The following is a 15,811-nucleotide window of genomic DNA, read 5'->3' as shown; positions in this document are numbered from 1 at the left end:
CGTGTGTGTGTGTGTGTGTGTGTGTGTGTGTGTGTGTGTGTGTGTGTGTGTGTGTGTGTGTGTGTGTGTGTGTGTGTGTGTGTGTGTGTGTGTGTGTGTGTGTGTGTGTGTGTGTGTGTGTGTGTGTGTGTGTGTACTTACTGTTTGCAGCTGCAGTTTCAGAGTCCCTGTCTCTTCCTGTGCTTTGGTCAACTGTCCCTGAATCGAAGGACAGAACAAATAGAAAAAAAGTTGCACACAGAATAGAAAAAATGGCTTCCTGTCCTTATCCTACTGATATATACAGACTTGACAGAAACAGAGGATGCGAGCAGAGCAGAGGCGACCATATATTATCCAAAGTGTGCATTTCATTCCGTTATGAAACACTGACACTCTCTAGGCGTCTCATATTTTGTTCGAGTGCTGCTCACAATGCCCCTGTGTAAGACAACAGCAGTTTTATCAGTTTTCAGTGCAGATATCTGTCAATGTTTCAACTAAGCAAAAGTACTCAGCCTGTAGACAAGGAGCAGCCGAGCATCACACATTTACAGTGCCTTTAGCTGTGAGCAAAGCGTCACACAATGACATGCATACTAAATTGGCCGGCAGCTTAGAGGAGTATAATTCAGTGCTTTATATTCAAATTTGTTTTGAAAACAATAAACTATGAAAGCTAACTATAAATTCAAGTGTTGTATTTGTGTATGTGTGTGCACAAGCCTGCACACCCACCTCCATCTCTGCATTGTGGTTCTGTGTCTTCAGCAGTATGTCCTCTGCCTCTCTGAGCCGTTTGCTGAGTTGAGGAGAGTACTCAGAAGGTGCCAGCTCGCTGTCATAGGACTCTAGTATGGCACGCATTCCGTCACGCTCCTGTGACAAACACACACACACATACACACACACATTAACATAACACTCCAAAATGGAAATTCTGCTGTGGACATTTCCATGTAGCCGAGGAAGAAGAAAGTCATAACATTACAGAGTGTTTTGCTGTCAGATATGTAATGTTTGTGTGCATCAGAGTGAATAAACTGAGAATATCAAAGCTCTTTGATGTTTTTATGATTTGTCTGTGTTACTTTTGCATGACTCTTTGGGGTTTTAATATGACAGGCAAATGCTTTTGTGAATGAGGAACAAAGTATGAGGCAGCTGCGCCTTTCTCATCCAAGCTGTGACAAGAGAAGCTTAGGGTTATGGTCATGCTCCATCATTCTTCTCATGTAATAATCAAATCAAAGAAAAATGTCTTTGTAGATAAAGGATAAATAATATATATAAAAAAAAAAAAAGAATCAGAGTCATGACAGAGAAAGGTCTTTGCAAATGAAGCATATAATAGTATGCTGCCTCATCTCCCTTATCTGAGATGGGATAATTTAAAAAATGTCAAATGAATGTTCTCCCCCCTATATTACTGGAATAAAAGACGTGTCCTCAACATTGTCCTCTGTCCAGTAAATCAACCCGCCAAGCAGTTGCTTCTCTTATAAGAGAGGATAAAAACATGCTCAAGTCAACGTCTTCTCAAGTGTCACTCAGGCTGACACGCCGTCTACAAATAGCTCACGAGTCTGTCAGTGTGTATGCTTGAGGTTTGAGTGTGTAAGTTCATTCTCACACACAAAATCATGCATGTCTTGGTATGGTTCCCAAAAAACACAATCAAAAATGTATAGAAAGAGAAGTCAGCCATCGACAGGACGCATTAGAAATGAAAGACTAATGGAAAAGGAGTATATGTATGAGTGTGGGTGATGGGTCAAGAGGAAAGTAAATGGAAGTTGACAGACATGGAAGACAAACAAACAGCAAGGGCCCTAGTCTGCATTGACATCTGCATTTATGTCAGAACAAAGTTATGCTCTACTTTCAATATATATTCAACTGAGTCAGGATGTTTGAAGAGATAGGAAAAGTGCATACTGTGTTAAAACCGCTGGAAAAGTGGACAAAACAAATATTTTTTGTTTACCAATGCTGTCAACTAGTCAATGTTTAATATCGTACGAAGCAACAACGTTATCAGCCACTGGTTTAGTTATCTGTGGCACTAGAAAATACCATTTAGTAATAAGACATTCATTTCAAAAACTGCACAATCCATTACACGTCTGAAAAATGTACCCGACAACATTTTAGCTTGTAAATTAATCAATGATTAATTCATATGTTACATAGTAAATCTGTACTGGTAGCCAGGCAACATGATGAGTGAGAACAATCAAATCTGTTTAAAAACTGGCAAACAGCCTGTTTAGTAATGCAAATTCTATGTCAGTCAAGAGTGTTAAAATGATGCATCTCCTCAGCCTCCCTTCACTGCGCTGGTCCACTCCGCATTATAAGGCAAAGCAGGCTGCATTCTGGAGCAATCAAGCTTTTAATAAACATCTCACAAACAGCCAGGCTGCTGAGAACCATCCTTGCATGTCGAGGGTCATTGAAAGCTCAATAGCCTGTTATTAACGGGGCTAATTAGGAAAAGCGTGTAAGATTCAGGTTGAAGTCAGGTAATAAATACTGGTAGTAAATAACATTTCAGATAACTGCATGTAATATATGCTGATTGCCAAGTAGTGTTGTCTTTTAAAATGGCTTAAAAGCACCTTGTAATTCCTGGATGTAAAAATCTATGAATAATAAATAGGCTGCAATTGCTCCGTCAGATTTGCTCATAGGCTAGTATCTAAATCAGATTCAGACTGTGATTAGCCAGATCAAAACCACCATAATCCATTTAAAGATGACTGAGTCTGGTTCATTTAAAAACACGTTTATGTGAAATCTTCCTTGATTCAACATTTGTCACGCAACATTACAAAATTGTCTTATACATCCTGTGAGAACCTTGGAAACGAGAGAAGACAAACCGAAGGACAGACTGAACAGAAGTAATAACAAAAAGGTACAAACACATTCAGAAGTCTGTGTGTGTGTGTGTGTGTGTGTGTGTGCTGCCAATCCTAACCAGCAGGCCCTTTGGCTATTTACTGTCTATTACCGTGCAATGAAATTCACTCAATCTAAATCAAAAATCTGACGGCTCTTCTCTGATAAAAACTCTAATTTAAAAAAAACACACAAACAAACAGGGAGCGGGAGGACAGTGTGATAAAACTACTGTTTTCGTCATCTATTCTTTTAAATTGCTTTTATGTCAACTGTTTTATAGGGTGTGAAGATGTGGCTGTGCCTCTAATGGGTAAGCGAGTCTGTCCCACTAAAGAAAATAAGAAACAAAACAGCTGAGCAGGGCAACAGTAGCATGAAGGAGACGTAGCCTTGTAGCAGAGAGGGAGGGATGAAATGTGTTCTCCTCTGCCTCTTCCTTAACAACCTGTTGTCAAGGTGCAGCTGAGCAAGGCACTTAATCATTATTGATTTGTGAGCCAGAATAGTATGGAACTGGCGATCTGTATAGAGCTCAAACGGTTACTTGATTCATTGAATTTATATAAGTACAAAATTAACTGACAATAATTTTAATAATGAATTTGTAGTTTAAGTCAATTAGTCAATTTTTTGGTTATTGCACGACGTATAAAATGTCTACATTTTTGAAAATGACACCATTATTATTACTACAACATCTAACGAGAGGTTACTTTTAGTCAGAAAGTAACAATAATAGTTGCTGGCTATTACTAGATAAGTAAGTGTAGGAGCCATTTATATCCACTTTTTTTGTTTAGATTAATTTAGTTAATACTTATTTTAGCCACTTGGGGGAGTATTGCATTGGGTGTGGTATGTCACTGTGAATTAGGTATATCTACAGGTGTGGCAATCAGTGAGGGCAAGGTGTGGATGGCAGGGAACACACGGTTCTTACCGTAGCCGAGCGAGTACCCACTCCACCGACAATAAGCCATAGCACTGGGTGAAGTACTATTTTATGTGAAATACCCTTTTTCTACCTTTATAATAAACGGGAACACCACCCAAAGAGAACTAATGTCTGGACCTAAGATCTTTTTGCTACGCGTTGAGAACACCATGCCATTCATACCGAGGCTTATAGGATAGCTTCAACAGTAAGCCTTATATTATATATTATAATGATAAAAACATTGATGGGTTGTAGCCCTACCATATCTATCACATCAGTATGATGTAGATTGTTTTTGGAATTATACTAAATTATTTTGAGAAATGTATGAATAAAAGACAACATACTTGGGGCAGTTGTAGATAGTTGTTGGCATTAATGTACTCAACTGTAATCCTTAAGCATAATATAACATTATGAACATTTGGCTGGTTAGAACTAAAATGTTCAGCAAACCAGCCCTGAATAAATAAAAGGGTTAAAGTTATTTAAAAAAAAAAAAAAAAGGCAGTATTCAACAACAACTGCAATGGATTATATTTTTTAATCCATCTTGACTGGATGATAAACAACAGATATCCACACCCTCTGAATGCTTGGTTAAGTGCAAATGGTTTAATGCGTTCTCTGCCAAATCAATCTGGGGCCGAGACATATTTTCAGCATGCCTGTGGCTCTGCTTAGTTATGGTGGTGCCTGAGAGTGTGCGTGTGTGATTTGTGTACTAAGAGACCGAGCATGTTGACCTAGGGAATTACACACACTGCGAAATCAATATCACAGGGAGGTCTACTCAGGAACTGCAGAGCAGGGGGAAGCAAGACAGACATGACATTCATCGAGCAGGAATTCTGTGCTGGCCTTGAGATGTAGGCACCTGCTGTGCTCCCTGGGTGTTTAAAGTGAAATTTTGGCATTGGGTGATGATGGAATTGTTGCGTCTCAGGGTTTGAATACTTGCTAATGTGTCTGTATTTATGGGTGTGTGTGTGTGTGTGTGTCACTGATTGTCGGGCACCTTGGTTAATAACAGCACTCTCTTCTGTAGTCGACGGACAAGAGCGTCCTGTGTCTCCCTCTTCTTCTGCTCCTCCAGGGTCTTGCTGCGCTGCTGGGACAGCTCTGCACGGAGCTCAGACTGTGAACGCTCCACACTCCTCACACTGACGGACCAGGATAAATGAATGGGTGGAAAGCAAAAGTGTGTGTGTGTGGGGGTTAATAACAGGGCAAAGGAGAGGGCAGGGAAAGCGGGAAACGGGTTCAGTGCTGAATGTTTAGATAATCTGGGAAAAGCAATTCATAGTCAATTTAGATTAATACTCAGTAACAGATAACTTACCAAATAATTCCCATAAACTGCCCAGGAATTATTTCTAGCAGCGCTTATGCCAGGTTTTGATCAATAGGACAATAATTATGCTGGGACAATAATTATACCATAAGCTCCCTTCCTCCCTCCCACCCTCTCCCCCAGCACTCTTCTATTCTGCTGTTTCTAATATATAATAATGAGCCCAATACTTTCAGCAGAAGAGAGATGCTTGTTAGCTAATGAAAGCTTTCTTAGCTGCAGCATTAATATATACCAGAGCATGCGCACAGCCCTCCCTACAGACATCACCTCTGCCTAAACAAGTTTAATTAACACACACACACACACACACACACACACACACACACACACACACACACACACACACACACACACACACACACACACACACACACACACACACACACACACACACACACACACACGTGCTATCAGAATCAGGACCAGTTTAATTAACTTTGTGACAATTAAGGACTTCTCAGAGATATGCTCTAATAGATACATGGGGGAAGAGAGGCATCCAAGCAGACAGAATGAGAGAGTCTGAATGCAGAGAGAGGGTGAGTTACCGGCTGTTGAGATTGTAGTTCTGCTCTTTTAGAGCAATTTCTCTCTGCTGGATCTGAATCACCTCCCTGGACAGATCCTCGGGTTTCCTACAGACAGACATACACAGAACAGTTAGCATACACATGTGTACAAGCGCACACACACACACTTACAGAAACCCACAATGAAAAATCAATATGACAGGGAGCAGAAAGGACAGAGAATAAATGAAAACAACGGCGTTTCCATATTCTTTTGTTATTCGGCCAGTGGGGAGCTGGGAAATAAAATGACATGAGCAGCAGAGGGAGAGATGAGAGGAGGATAGTGGGCTAAATACTGGTCACAGTTCTACAAAACAAACTCACTCTGTGGGAGAGATTGACAGATTACAAAACACACATACACAAACACACAATGGGAAGGCAACAATGCAGAAGGTCACATAGTCCGACAGAGATGCACCACATAACCTCCAAACTCTAAATGTGCCGTTACTATGGATCTGTCCAAAAAGAGATTGCCATTATCTCTTTATCTCTTGTGAAATGGGTTTATATTAGGGGAGCTTAGCTCAAAATCATACGTTTGCCGCCACCTCGCAGTTAGAATTACACACCTGAAGTACAACTCAACATCAGGAGATTGAGTGTGCTCATAAAGGCAAAAGCCTTTTATACCTATCAATGTAACATCTTTTCTTCCATAACATTATGGTAGGATAAGAAAAGGCAGTCAAGGTTAACATCAAGGCTGAAAAACCAGAGTATGTGAAAGTTAGTTGGTATAGACCACTTCCAATTCTGCTAGATGGAGCCTTAGGTATGAAAATAATCTCATGACTAAAATATGAGTTCATGAACCATATGATGGAATAACTATGGTGCCCAAAGCAGGTAATTCCACATTGCCCTGAGCACAGAGGGATTAGCCTTTCCCTGATCTTATGAGAGAGGCTGTTGGAGTGTTCTGCTGTTTTTTGGAGGGGGTTTCGCAGGTCACAAGCAAGCCATCTCTAGTGATGCTCCAAATAACGGGCTGGTTGCATACTGTATTATTGGGTGACATGATGCGCCATAATACGAGGTAATTACGAGTAAATGCACTCTTAAACAGAAGATTCAACTGACTACATTTTCGGATCATTTAGGAGCGTGGCAAATTGTGCAAAACTAAGACTAAAACATCATATTTCTTTTCAAAATGTCAGACAGAACGTTTTAACTTGGAGAACGTGGGAGCAGCTCAGGAGATAAAAAGAGAAAAGACAGAATCCATTCTTGTCGGAAACAGGAACAAGACACACATATAACCTACTGTGTACACAAACGCGCACATCCAAATGTATTTCTAACTTCTTGAGACACAAATGCACAAAATAGTCTCAATTCTCGCTTTAGCTGGTGAAAACGTTACTGAAAAGGAAATCCATTTCCAGGAAATCTCCCCGTGTATTTTCATCGTCTGTCCCTTCAATGTTGTACCACATAACAGCCTAGTTTTTTTTTTTATTATTTTTTTTATTATTATTCTCTTATTTTTTTATTTATGTATTTATTTTATTTATTTATTTATTAAGATTATTTGTTGGGGCATTTCTGCCTTGGAGGGATAGGACAGCTATGAAAGGGGGGAGAGAGGGGGAAGACATGCAGGAAATCGTCACAGGTCGGACTCGAACCCTGGACCCTCTGCGTCGAGGAATAAACCTCTATATACACGTGCGCCTGCTCTACCAACTGAGCTATCCTGGCCACGTAACAGCCTAGTTTTAAGAAAATATTTGCATTACTTTTCTGTCAATCTTACATTTAATTGTCAACCACATGGGTACACACATACGCAAGCACAATGTTATCAGACTGTATAACAGAAGGAAAGGAAATACACACTAGCAACCAGCCAACCTGCTGGCAAACTCGAGCTGCGGCTGTGGGGCTTGTCTACTCTACCAGACAGCCACATTGATTGATTGTTGGGGAGGTATAACTGCTCTCCAAAAGTTATTTTCGTCACAAAAAACAGCACACATTGCTGGTAAAGAACCAAATTGAGTGCTGCAGGAGACAAACTCCTCATCGACAGCACCAATGTGTTTACTCCTCATTAACAACTGCTCCACAACATGTTCTTTTCACACCACTAATGACCAACTCAAAATGTGTGGTGACAAAAAAAAGTTAGTGTATAAACTAAAGCAAAACAAAGTTTCAAGTACCATTAGTTTGCAGTTATGAGAAATGACTTACAGGCAAGCAAATTAACAAATCAATAATACAAATATTGACTAGTGTGCAAAAACACTGCCGCCCTTATGAGATATTTCATATTTAATGAAGCAGCCTAAACTTGGGCTCTAAGATGAAGCTTAGTAATGAAGTCAACAATAATTACGACACATTACTGATGGCACTGTGATATCATTCTGTCACAGCACTTCTACTGAAACCTGATGATCATGTTTAACTCCAAAAAATACATAAATCCAGATTCAATTCAAACACATATACAACTTAAATACCTGGAAAGATTCAACACATTTCAAATTATGATATAATGTTTGCTTAACAGCCAAAAAGGCAATCACATATGCCTGATAATATGCAGTAATTCAGAATAATTCAGTAAGTCAGAATAATGCTGAGTCAATACTCATTTTTATGTGGCACTGTTGTACTGGGTGAAAGAAAGGTGACCAGATTGTTGAATGAAATGCTCTTGCCTTCCATTTGCCTCTACATCACAGGACTGTGTCGGGAAAACAACATCCTGACAATTAAGTTGGCCATTTAGTAAACAGTAAAAACAGCTTGAAGGAGTTTCTAACGGTTGATTTTCAAGCTGCATTAACCTTTACTTTTGAACAGTGTGAGTCTGACACATATGGCTGCCCTTTAGAAGCCGTATGGGCAATGCAGGTTTTTTTGTTGTTGGTTTATTTTTTTTTCCTTTCAACAAAAGCACTCAGGCAGCCAATGTCATCTCGCTCGGAACACCTGAATTTTGAGTAGGGTTTCAAATGTTCAACTCAATTTACCCAGGGTGACAGCCTAGTCTGATTTAGATCTTCAGAAAAATAATGGACAGCCCAACCAAATGATTGTGTACATTAAAGTGAGATTGGTATCACATTCTCCTGTGATCCTACCAGGTCTTTTTAACAACTGTAAATGTAACAGTTTAACGCTATTAGGGCTCATAACACAGTACACAAGACCAAAACAATTTGTCTACCTTTTTCTTCTTGTCCAGTAGATAGGGGACACGCGCGCACACACACACACACACACACACACACACACACACACACACACACACACACACACACACACACACACACACACACACACACAGTTTGCGTGGATGTGTTCCTTTTAACATTGTGTTTACATTACAGCCAAGAGTTAATCATAGAGAAAATGGTGTGTGTGCTTGTGTGTATGCATGCATACAATGGACAAGGCTGCAGTGTTTATAATCTGTCAGATCTGCTCCACTGCTCACAAGGAAACTGGTAATGAGAGAATGCAATCATTCTCTCATTACCAGTTAGGACAGGATGCATTGAGACACACTCAGCGCACACACACAAGCAGGTATAAAACAAACACACACACCTATACTAGCTGGTGGAATCCATCCACAGTGATGAGGCACATTTATTTGGAGTGACCACAGCTCCACCTAGTGCTACTCACTCATATTTCAAAAGGAAATCTACTGACAAAACTTTTGAAAGCAAAAACTTGTGTATTTCAGTTTTTCTGTCTCATAAATCACATACACAGGCACACTTTGACACAGTGTCTGACCTTATGTTGAGTCCAGTAGATTGCCCAAGGTTTTCCCAGGCTTGGAGCTTCTCTGCCAACCTCTAAGGATTCAAGAAACAATAGGTCACATGTTTTTTCCATGTATAGGAAGTACATGATATTGTTACTATGACAGCAGTCAATTTAAGAAAAGAAAATAGGATATACCACAGTTAAACATAACAGTGAATTTTGAAGAGCAGACCTCACTAGACATTAGATAAATAAAAAAATAAAAAATACTACTACAACAAAAACATGTTGAACTCCAACCAAGAAAACTCAAAAATACACAAATGTGCAGCCTAAAACATAATCTGGTGTTGTCAGATTATATTAACAAACAATTCTGGATTCCCAATGTATTGGTCCGCTGTAAAGTAAGCACACTATTAATCTCTTCATTTCATGTTTGGAGCAGTGGAATATGATAATGAAATTCTAAAGAGTGAAATGCACATTACAATCTCACACGCACAGTTTACCTCCTTCTCCAGTTCAATATTAACCAACTCTTCTTTCGTTTTCTGCATCCTCTCCAGCTTCCTCCTCAGCCCCTCCACCTCCTCTTTCAACAGGCTGCAGTTCTCCCTGCTCTCCCTGGACACAGCGGAGTAAAAAGAGCAAAGACCGAAACAAAAGACAAAATTAACTTGAAAGCTTGGTCCTTAGTGTCTGATGTAGAAATAGCATACTTTTGATCCCTGGCTGCATTCACAGCCTAACATGATTTTAAAATCTGATTTTAGATGGTTTTTTTTAGTAGTGAGTTCACAGTACCTATATCTATTACATGAAAAATAAAACATTTGGAATTTGGTAGCATATTGACCTGTATTGCATAAATCAGATTCTTCTAAAACCCCTATTATACATATAGTTTATCTCTTAATAAAAATAAAAAGGGGGACTAAATGGGCGATAGTAAAGAAAAAAAAAAAAAGGAAAAAAAAAGAGGAAATTAGTGTGTTTTTTCACACCACTATTTTTGCACTAGCTCCCTATCTCCCCACCCAAACATGTAATCTGTGTATCATTGTGGGATGCAAGCATGACAATCATAAATATTATTTGTTTAGATTTGGCGTGTGTGTGTGTGTGTGTGTGTGTGTGTGTGTGTGTGTGTGTGTGTGTGTGTGTGTGTGTGTGTGTGTGTGTGTGTGTGTGTGTGAGAGACATTGTTGGGTTTGTGTTTGATGTTATCTGTTGACTGTTGGAGCAGACGATGCAAGAACATTTTCTGTGTGAACAGACAATAAAGTTTTATCTTATCTTAGTGTGGTACGATGACCCAAAGTCACACTGAAATGTCAAGAGGATCGAAGCAAACTTTTTGAGCACTGTGGGGTCGCACTAGGCTGCAGTCTTTAAAAATGAAAGCCTGTCTGTTCTATTGAAAGGTGAGAGATTTTGAAAGGCATTAAACACTTAAAAATGTATTTGACCTGAGAAAGGCATTATCTTCTCTGAGGCACTTCAACTCCTTTTCCAGGTCTGGAACCTTGGCCGCCTCTGACTTGATAGTCTTCACAATGGCGATGTCTTGCTCCTGGAGGGTGAGACACCTCTCCAACTCCTGCCAAAAAAAAGGGAAAGAAATCAGCCAAAACAAATACCAACAACACGTGTGTATTCAGTGCACTGCAAAAGCTCTGCCTTTTGTGTAAAAATAACCTTATATACACAAATATTTATATTTAAACATAAAAAGAGATTCAACCAACATTATGCAATTTGAAAATTAAATATGAAGTGAAAACAAAAAACTGACAATAACTCAAATGATAAAACTATAAATGTGACATTGAGTGTGTTTACATGCACACAACTCTTGGTTGTAAGTCAAGACAGCTTGTAATCATATTTGGGAAATTATGTTTACATACAACTCACTTTATACACTGTACAATATCCTCACATTATCTAGGTTTCTGACTGTCTACATCTGTGCAGGTTTGTCTTTCACCTGTCCTCATCCAGACACTCACTGTCATCTTTGTACAAACAGATTTAGTAGCTGCGTGTTTGAACACTGCTGCATTTACAACTCTGCTGGATTAGGCTCAGTAATGGGGGATGAAAGCAACACGCAATAGAACTCATCTTACACATTACCAGTGTCAGTTCCTGCTTTCATTTCAGCATGTAGATTATATGAATGTAGTTTTTAAATCATCATCATATTATTGTTTTACTGATTTTTTAACTTTTTAAAATAGTGCACCTCTGAATCATGGACAGGGGCATGTTGTGATCTCAGTTTGTGCACGGCGGACAAGTGTGTGGTTAACAGTGTAACCTACCTTTATCTTGATGATGTGCTCTGAGCAGGAGGACTGAGCAGCTTGGAGACTTTGGCAAAGCTGAGAGACTTCCTGATACTTCCTGATTATAATACCAAATGAGTTAGAACTGTGTGGTCAGCATTTATCTTGTGCAGTTCAGCATGAAACAGAGCTGGGCAAGTTAGTATTCTCAGTATGTGTCTGTACCTGCGTTGTAAATCTAACTGTTCCTGCAGTTCCTGCCTTTCAAGGGCTTGAGAAGAAGTTGTCAAGTCTTGGTTTTGAATCTTCTGCTTCAGCTCTCTGATCTCATCCTTCAAAGAACTGATGGTCTGGGAAAAGATTACAGAAATAAGCCAACATAACATAGGAGACATGACCAGAGTACAAATGCAGTAAGTGTGTGTGCAAGTCTGTGTGTACCTGGTTAGCAGTGTTCAGTCTCGTATCTCGCTCCTCCAGTTTCCTGTTCAGGCCCTTCAGGTTCTGACGGAGAGCGCAATTTACCTCCACCTGTTCTGATAGGTTCTTAGCTGCATCAGTCTCTCTCTCCCCCAACTTTTTTATTTGCCCCAAGAGGTCCTGGTTCCGGTCAACCTCATGCTGTAGCATAAAAGGGTGAGAAACAGGTTTTACCCAAAATCTTCTCTGACGCTCATCAGTTAATGTGACATTATCTCAGTAAGAGAACGGTAAGGAAAGAATTGCTGTATACTAATTCTGTGCAGAAACTTTATATTAGAGTTAATCGTCGTCCCAATATTCTCATTTGTATTATATGTACGAGTTTGTGACCTGTACCTCAAAGTCTCGTGCGCTGTCAGAAGCAGCCTTCTCCAGTTCAAATCGAGCTCGCTTGTGACTCAGCTCCATCTGCTTCTTCTCCTGGTCCAACTGAAGGTAGCGATTCTTGGAGTGAACTCTGTCTGCTGCATCCAGCAACTAAAGGGAAAGACAAGTCAATCAGTGCAGAAGGTTGCATGTTAATATCCCCTTTACACAGCTCACTGTTGATACCGTCAGTTTCTGTATACCTACCTCCATGCTGCGTTTGTACTGACTCTGCAGGTTTCCATTCCCGGCTGAGGGCTCTGACAGCCTCTGAGGAGCATTAGAGTGGCTGATGAAGGAATTGAAGGACTTCAAGGTTGTTAACACAGTGGTGTCATCCTCTAAATCCATTTGAAGAGTCACTGGTGTTGTAGTGCACAAATGGAAGGTTCAGACATAAGAGCAAGAGTCAGTAAAGGCATAGCGAGCTACTGCACTGCAGTATTAGAAACAACAAACCACAGCTAGCTATGTCAGCTAATATTAGATAGATAGATAGATAGATAGATAGATAGATAGATAGATAGATAGATAGATATGGAACAGTAACGTTAACTGACATTAGCTTTCTTGCTCACTCAACACTCAACACAAACAGCAACTAAAGTTAACGTTATCCAAGCTAAGCTAGAAGCTTAAAATAAAAGCTACGTTGATGTTTAGTTGCTAACGTTACATTACGTACATTTGTCCGGGTAACGTTACTCCAGCGGTTTAAACTGCTGTTTTCGTCACTAACCTGCAGGCTAGGCATAACTGTTAGTTAACGCTTAGCTAGTAAAATTTAACGTTAGAGTGGGATGTGTTAGTTTCTACGGCTAACGTTTTTCAGAAGGTCCTGTAGTAAATTAATGCTGCTTACAATCTTAAAATAACCATCTAGCTAGCTTTTACGTTATAGCAGTCTTGCTTGGAAACATATATCCTCACCTCAGAGCTGACTTGTTTGTGAAGAGGAGCAGGTTAGACGTAACTGTTAGCTAGATAAGTTATCTTTACTTTGCTAGCGAGTTAGCTGCACACAACTCCCAGCAGCACAGAACAGAACTCCCTCCAGTTTAGCTCGAATGAGATGCGTGTAGTATCGAGAGACTTCTTGATGTATCGCGAGAGTGTCAGTTGCACGCTTACCTTTCAGGTGAAGGAAATTAAACCTCACAGCAGCACTGTGCAGTTGTTTTACATAACTAAACACGTTAACAGGTTATTGGATGAGTAAAATGAATTAAGGTAAAATTATGTAAGTGGTTTAGACGTCATGAGCAGCTGTTATGGCTGTATATGTCTTTTTATGAGGAGGCAAGTCACATATTTAGCCTCTAGCTGTATGAATCCACCTTTAGGCGGATGGATGATGAAATTAAGGAAATAAAAACAGAACACACGGAAAAATGTTGTTGTATTTTCATTGTTTTTTTCCTCATCAGCCTATATGTATAGGATGTAGGCCTATGTGACTTTACTGACATTAAAAAAATGTAGTTGCATAGTTTGTCCCACAGAGAGCAGCACTGCTATGCTCACCAGTCTGCATTTTTACATTTTTATACAGGATGGTGAGGGAACTGGTCAACAGCAAGCGTGGATATGAATATTGTACCTACTTAGCAGACTGATCTGGCCAGATGGCATTCACTTGGCACTAGTAGTAGGCATATAAGCCCAAGTGGCACTAATGGCAGTTTTAAAGATGGCAAACAAGGTATGGGCTGATTGCCATAGGTGACATGAAATAAGACCATTTGGGCCACAAATATGTCCAGAAGCATTAATATCCATGTTTAATTGAATCGCAAAAACTACCACGAATAATGCTCCTGATCCAAACTTGATTTAACAGCTTATGTTACTAAACCTTGTAACCAACAATTACTCTGATTATTATGCATCCAATAGCCTATGCTTCTACATAAATATTTCATTTATTCCCACGAGGGACTTCGTCCTCTGCATTTGAAAACCACAGCATAGTGTCCGAGGACCAACTCTAGTTCTAGGACAAGTAAGTGCTGTGGTCTGAAGCAATGGCTACCTGGCATACACTAATGTATTTTGATGTGGGAAGAAACAAGAAGGCTCAGACAATTTGAGTAGACATAGGGAGGGAAAAGGTTCAGAGAGGACCAAGGCCTTACCTGTAGGATGAGAATATTAAACACTGATCTGCTGTCCCACCCAAATAAACTGAGAAAACATAAGAGTACACAGAAGTCATTAAGTGGTCCCGCAACCTCATCAGCTTGCAGCTGTAGACGCTGGAAAATAATTAGCTGAGGGTCTAATCCAAAAGTAATGTAATTACTAAATTACCACACAAATTTCCCAGTGTAGAGCACCAGGTCAACTAGGTCAGAGCTGGTCTCACATTGCCAGACCTACCTTCACAGTGCTGAGGAGGAAGGTCAGACTAGTCCACACAACATTCCGGGATAGGAGAAAAGTGTGCTCTGGTTTATTGGCATTTCTTCAAAGCTATAGTGCCTAGTTTCTGTCTACCTCATGAGGAATTCTAAGTAATGACAACAAAACTTACGGCGTATCCACATTATACAAGCCTTCTGTGATCGGGTACCACCCCCACCCGTCCTCCACGCTAAGACAGTGGCCAAGGAGGACACGGAGGATAAAAAAAAAAAGATGGACTCTTCAGAAGAGGTCATTATCTTCACTTGATTTTCTGCGCAAGAAAGTCGCCGGACAACACCAGTTTCTGAGCATAGCCATACTGAGAAATACAGAGAGAGTTTTGTGGAGATTTTAATTAGCTTTGTATCAACTCATTTGGCAATGGCTTACGGACACTAAAGCTTGGAAATATAATTTGATTGACGTTTCTAGCTGGGAGAATGTTTCCCGAATCGACCGGAGTTTAGAATGTCAACACAAAGAAAGCGGAAGGTTGAGGGACATCTGATACCCTACCTCACCAATATTTATGCAAGAAAAGAGATGGACAATATTAAATAAAAGCTAGGGGGAGACACAGAGCGCAGGGTGAGCTCCAAGAGGGAGAGGGGGGAGGGGTGCATAATTGCATGAAAAGGTCAGACAGAAGACATTGTCCTCTTCAGAGTGACATGAGAGCTTTCTTTCTTTTTCATCCCTTCAACCCCCAAGAGAATTTGCCTGTTTCAGTCCGCCGTCCTCACACCCCCTGCCCCTCCTGCCGCTCTTG

The 15,811-nt window shown here is 40.1% G+C and overlaps 1 protein-coding gene across 3 annotated transcripts in view; it reads right to left on the bottom strand.

The window, feature by feature from the left end:
• mad1l1 (mitotic arrest deficient 1 like 1) overlaps positions 1-13,765 on the bottom strand; it is a 66,938-nt gene extending 53,173 nt beyond the window's left edge. Inside the window, exons 1-13 of one of the 3 annotated variants that reach the window (XM_031289046.2) lie at positions 13,675-13,765; positions 12,844-12,998; positions 12,607-12,747; positions 12,229-12,408; positions 12,013-12,137; positions 11,824-11,905; positions 10,966-11,096; positions 10,006-10,120; positions 9,521-9,582; positions 5,729-5,815; positions 4,842-4,986; positions 718-858; positions 142-198 (exon numbers count right to left, since the gene is read on the bottom strand). In XM_031289046.2, coding sequence (XP_031144906.1) covers positions 142-198; positions 718-858; positions 4,842-4,986; positions 5,729-5,815; positions 9,521-9,582; positions 10,006-10,120; positions 10,966-11,096; positions 11,824-11,905; positions 12,013-12,137; positions 12,229-12,408; positions 12,607-12,747; positions 12,844-12,987 — 1,410 coding nt within the window. In that variant the 5' untranslated portion in view covers positions 12,988-12,998; positions 13,675-13,765. Of the gene's footprint in view, positions 1-141; positions 199-717; positions 859-4,841; positions 4,987-5,728; positions 5,816-9,520; positions 9,583-10,005; positions 10,121-10,965; positions 11,097-11,823; positions 11,906-12,012; positions 12,138-12,228; positions 12,409-12,606; positions 12,748-12,843; positions 13,017-13,566 lie in introns of all 3 variants that reach the window. The other 2 variants (XM_031289045.2, XM_036000856.1) reach the window with 2 other exon arrangements.
• Between the last annotated feature and the right edge of the window lie 2,046 nt (positions 13,766-15,811).

This window comes from Sander lucioperca, chromosome 4, assembly GCF_008315115.2.
Source record: "Sander lucioperca isolate FBNREF2018 chromosome 4, SLUC_FBN_1.2, whole genome shotgun sequence".
NCBI lineage: Eukaryota > Metazoa > Chordata > Actinopteri > Perciformes > Percidae > Sander > Sander lucioperca.
The sequence above is the reverse complement of the archived record's forward strand: the minus strand, read 5'-3'. Positions and strand labels throughout refer to the sequence as shown.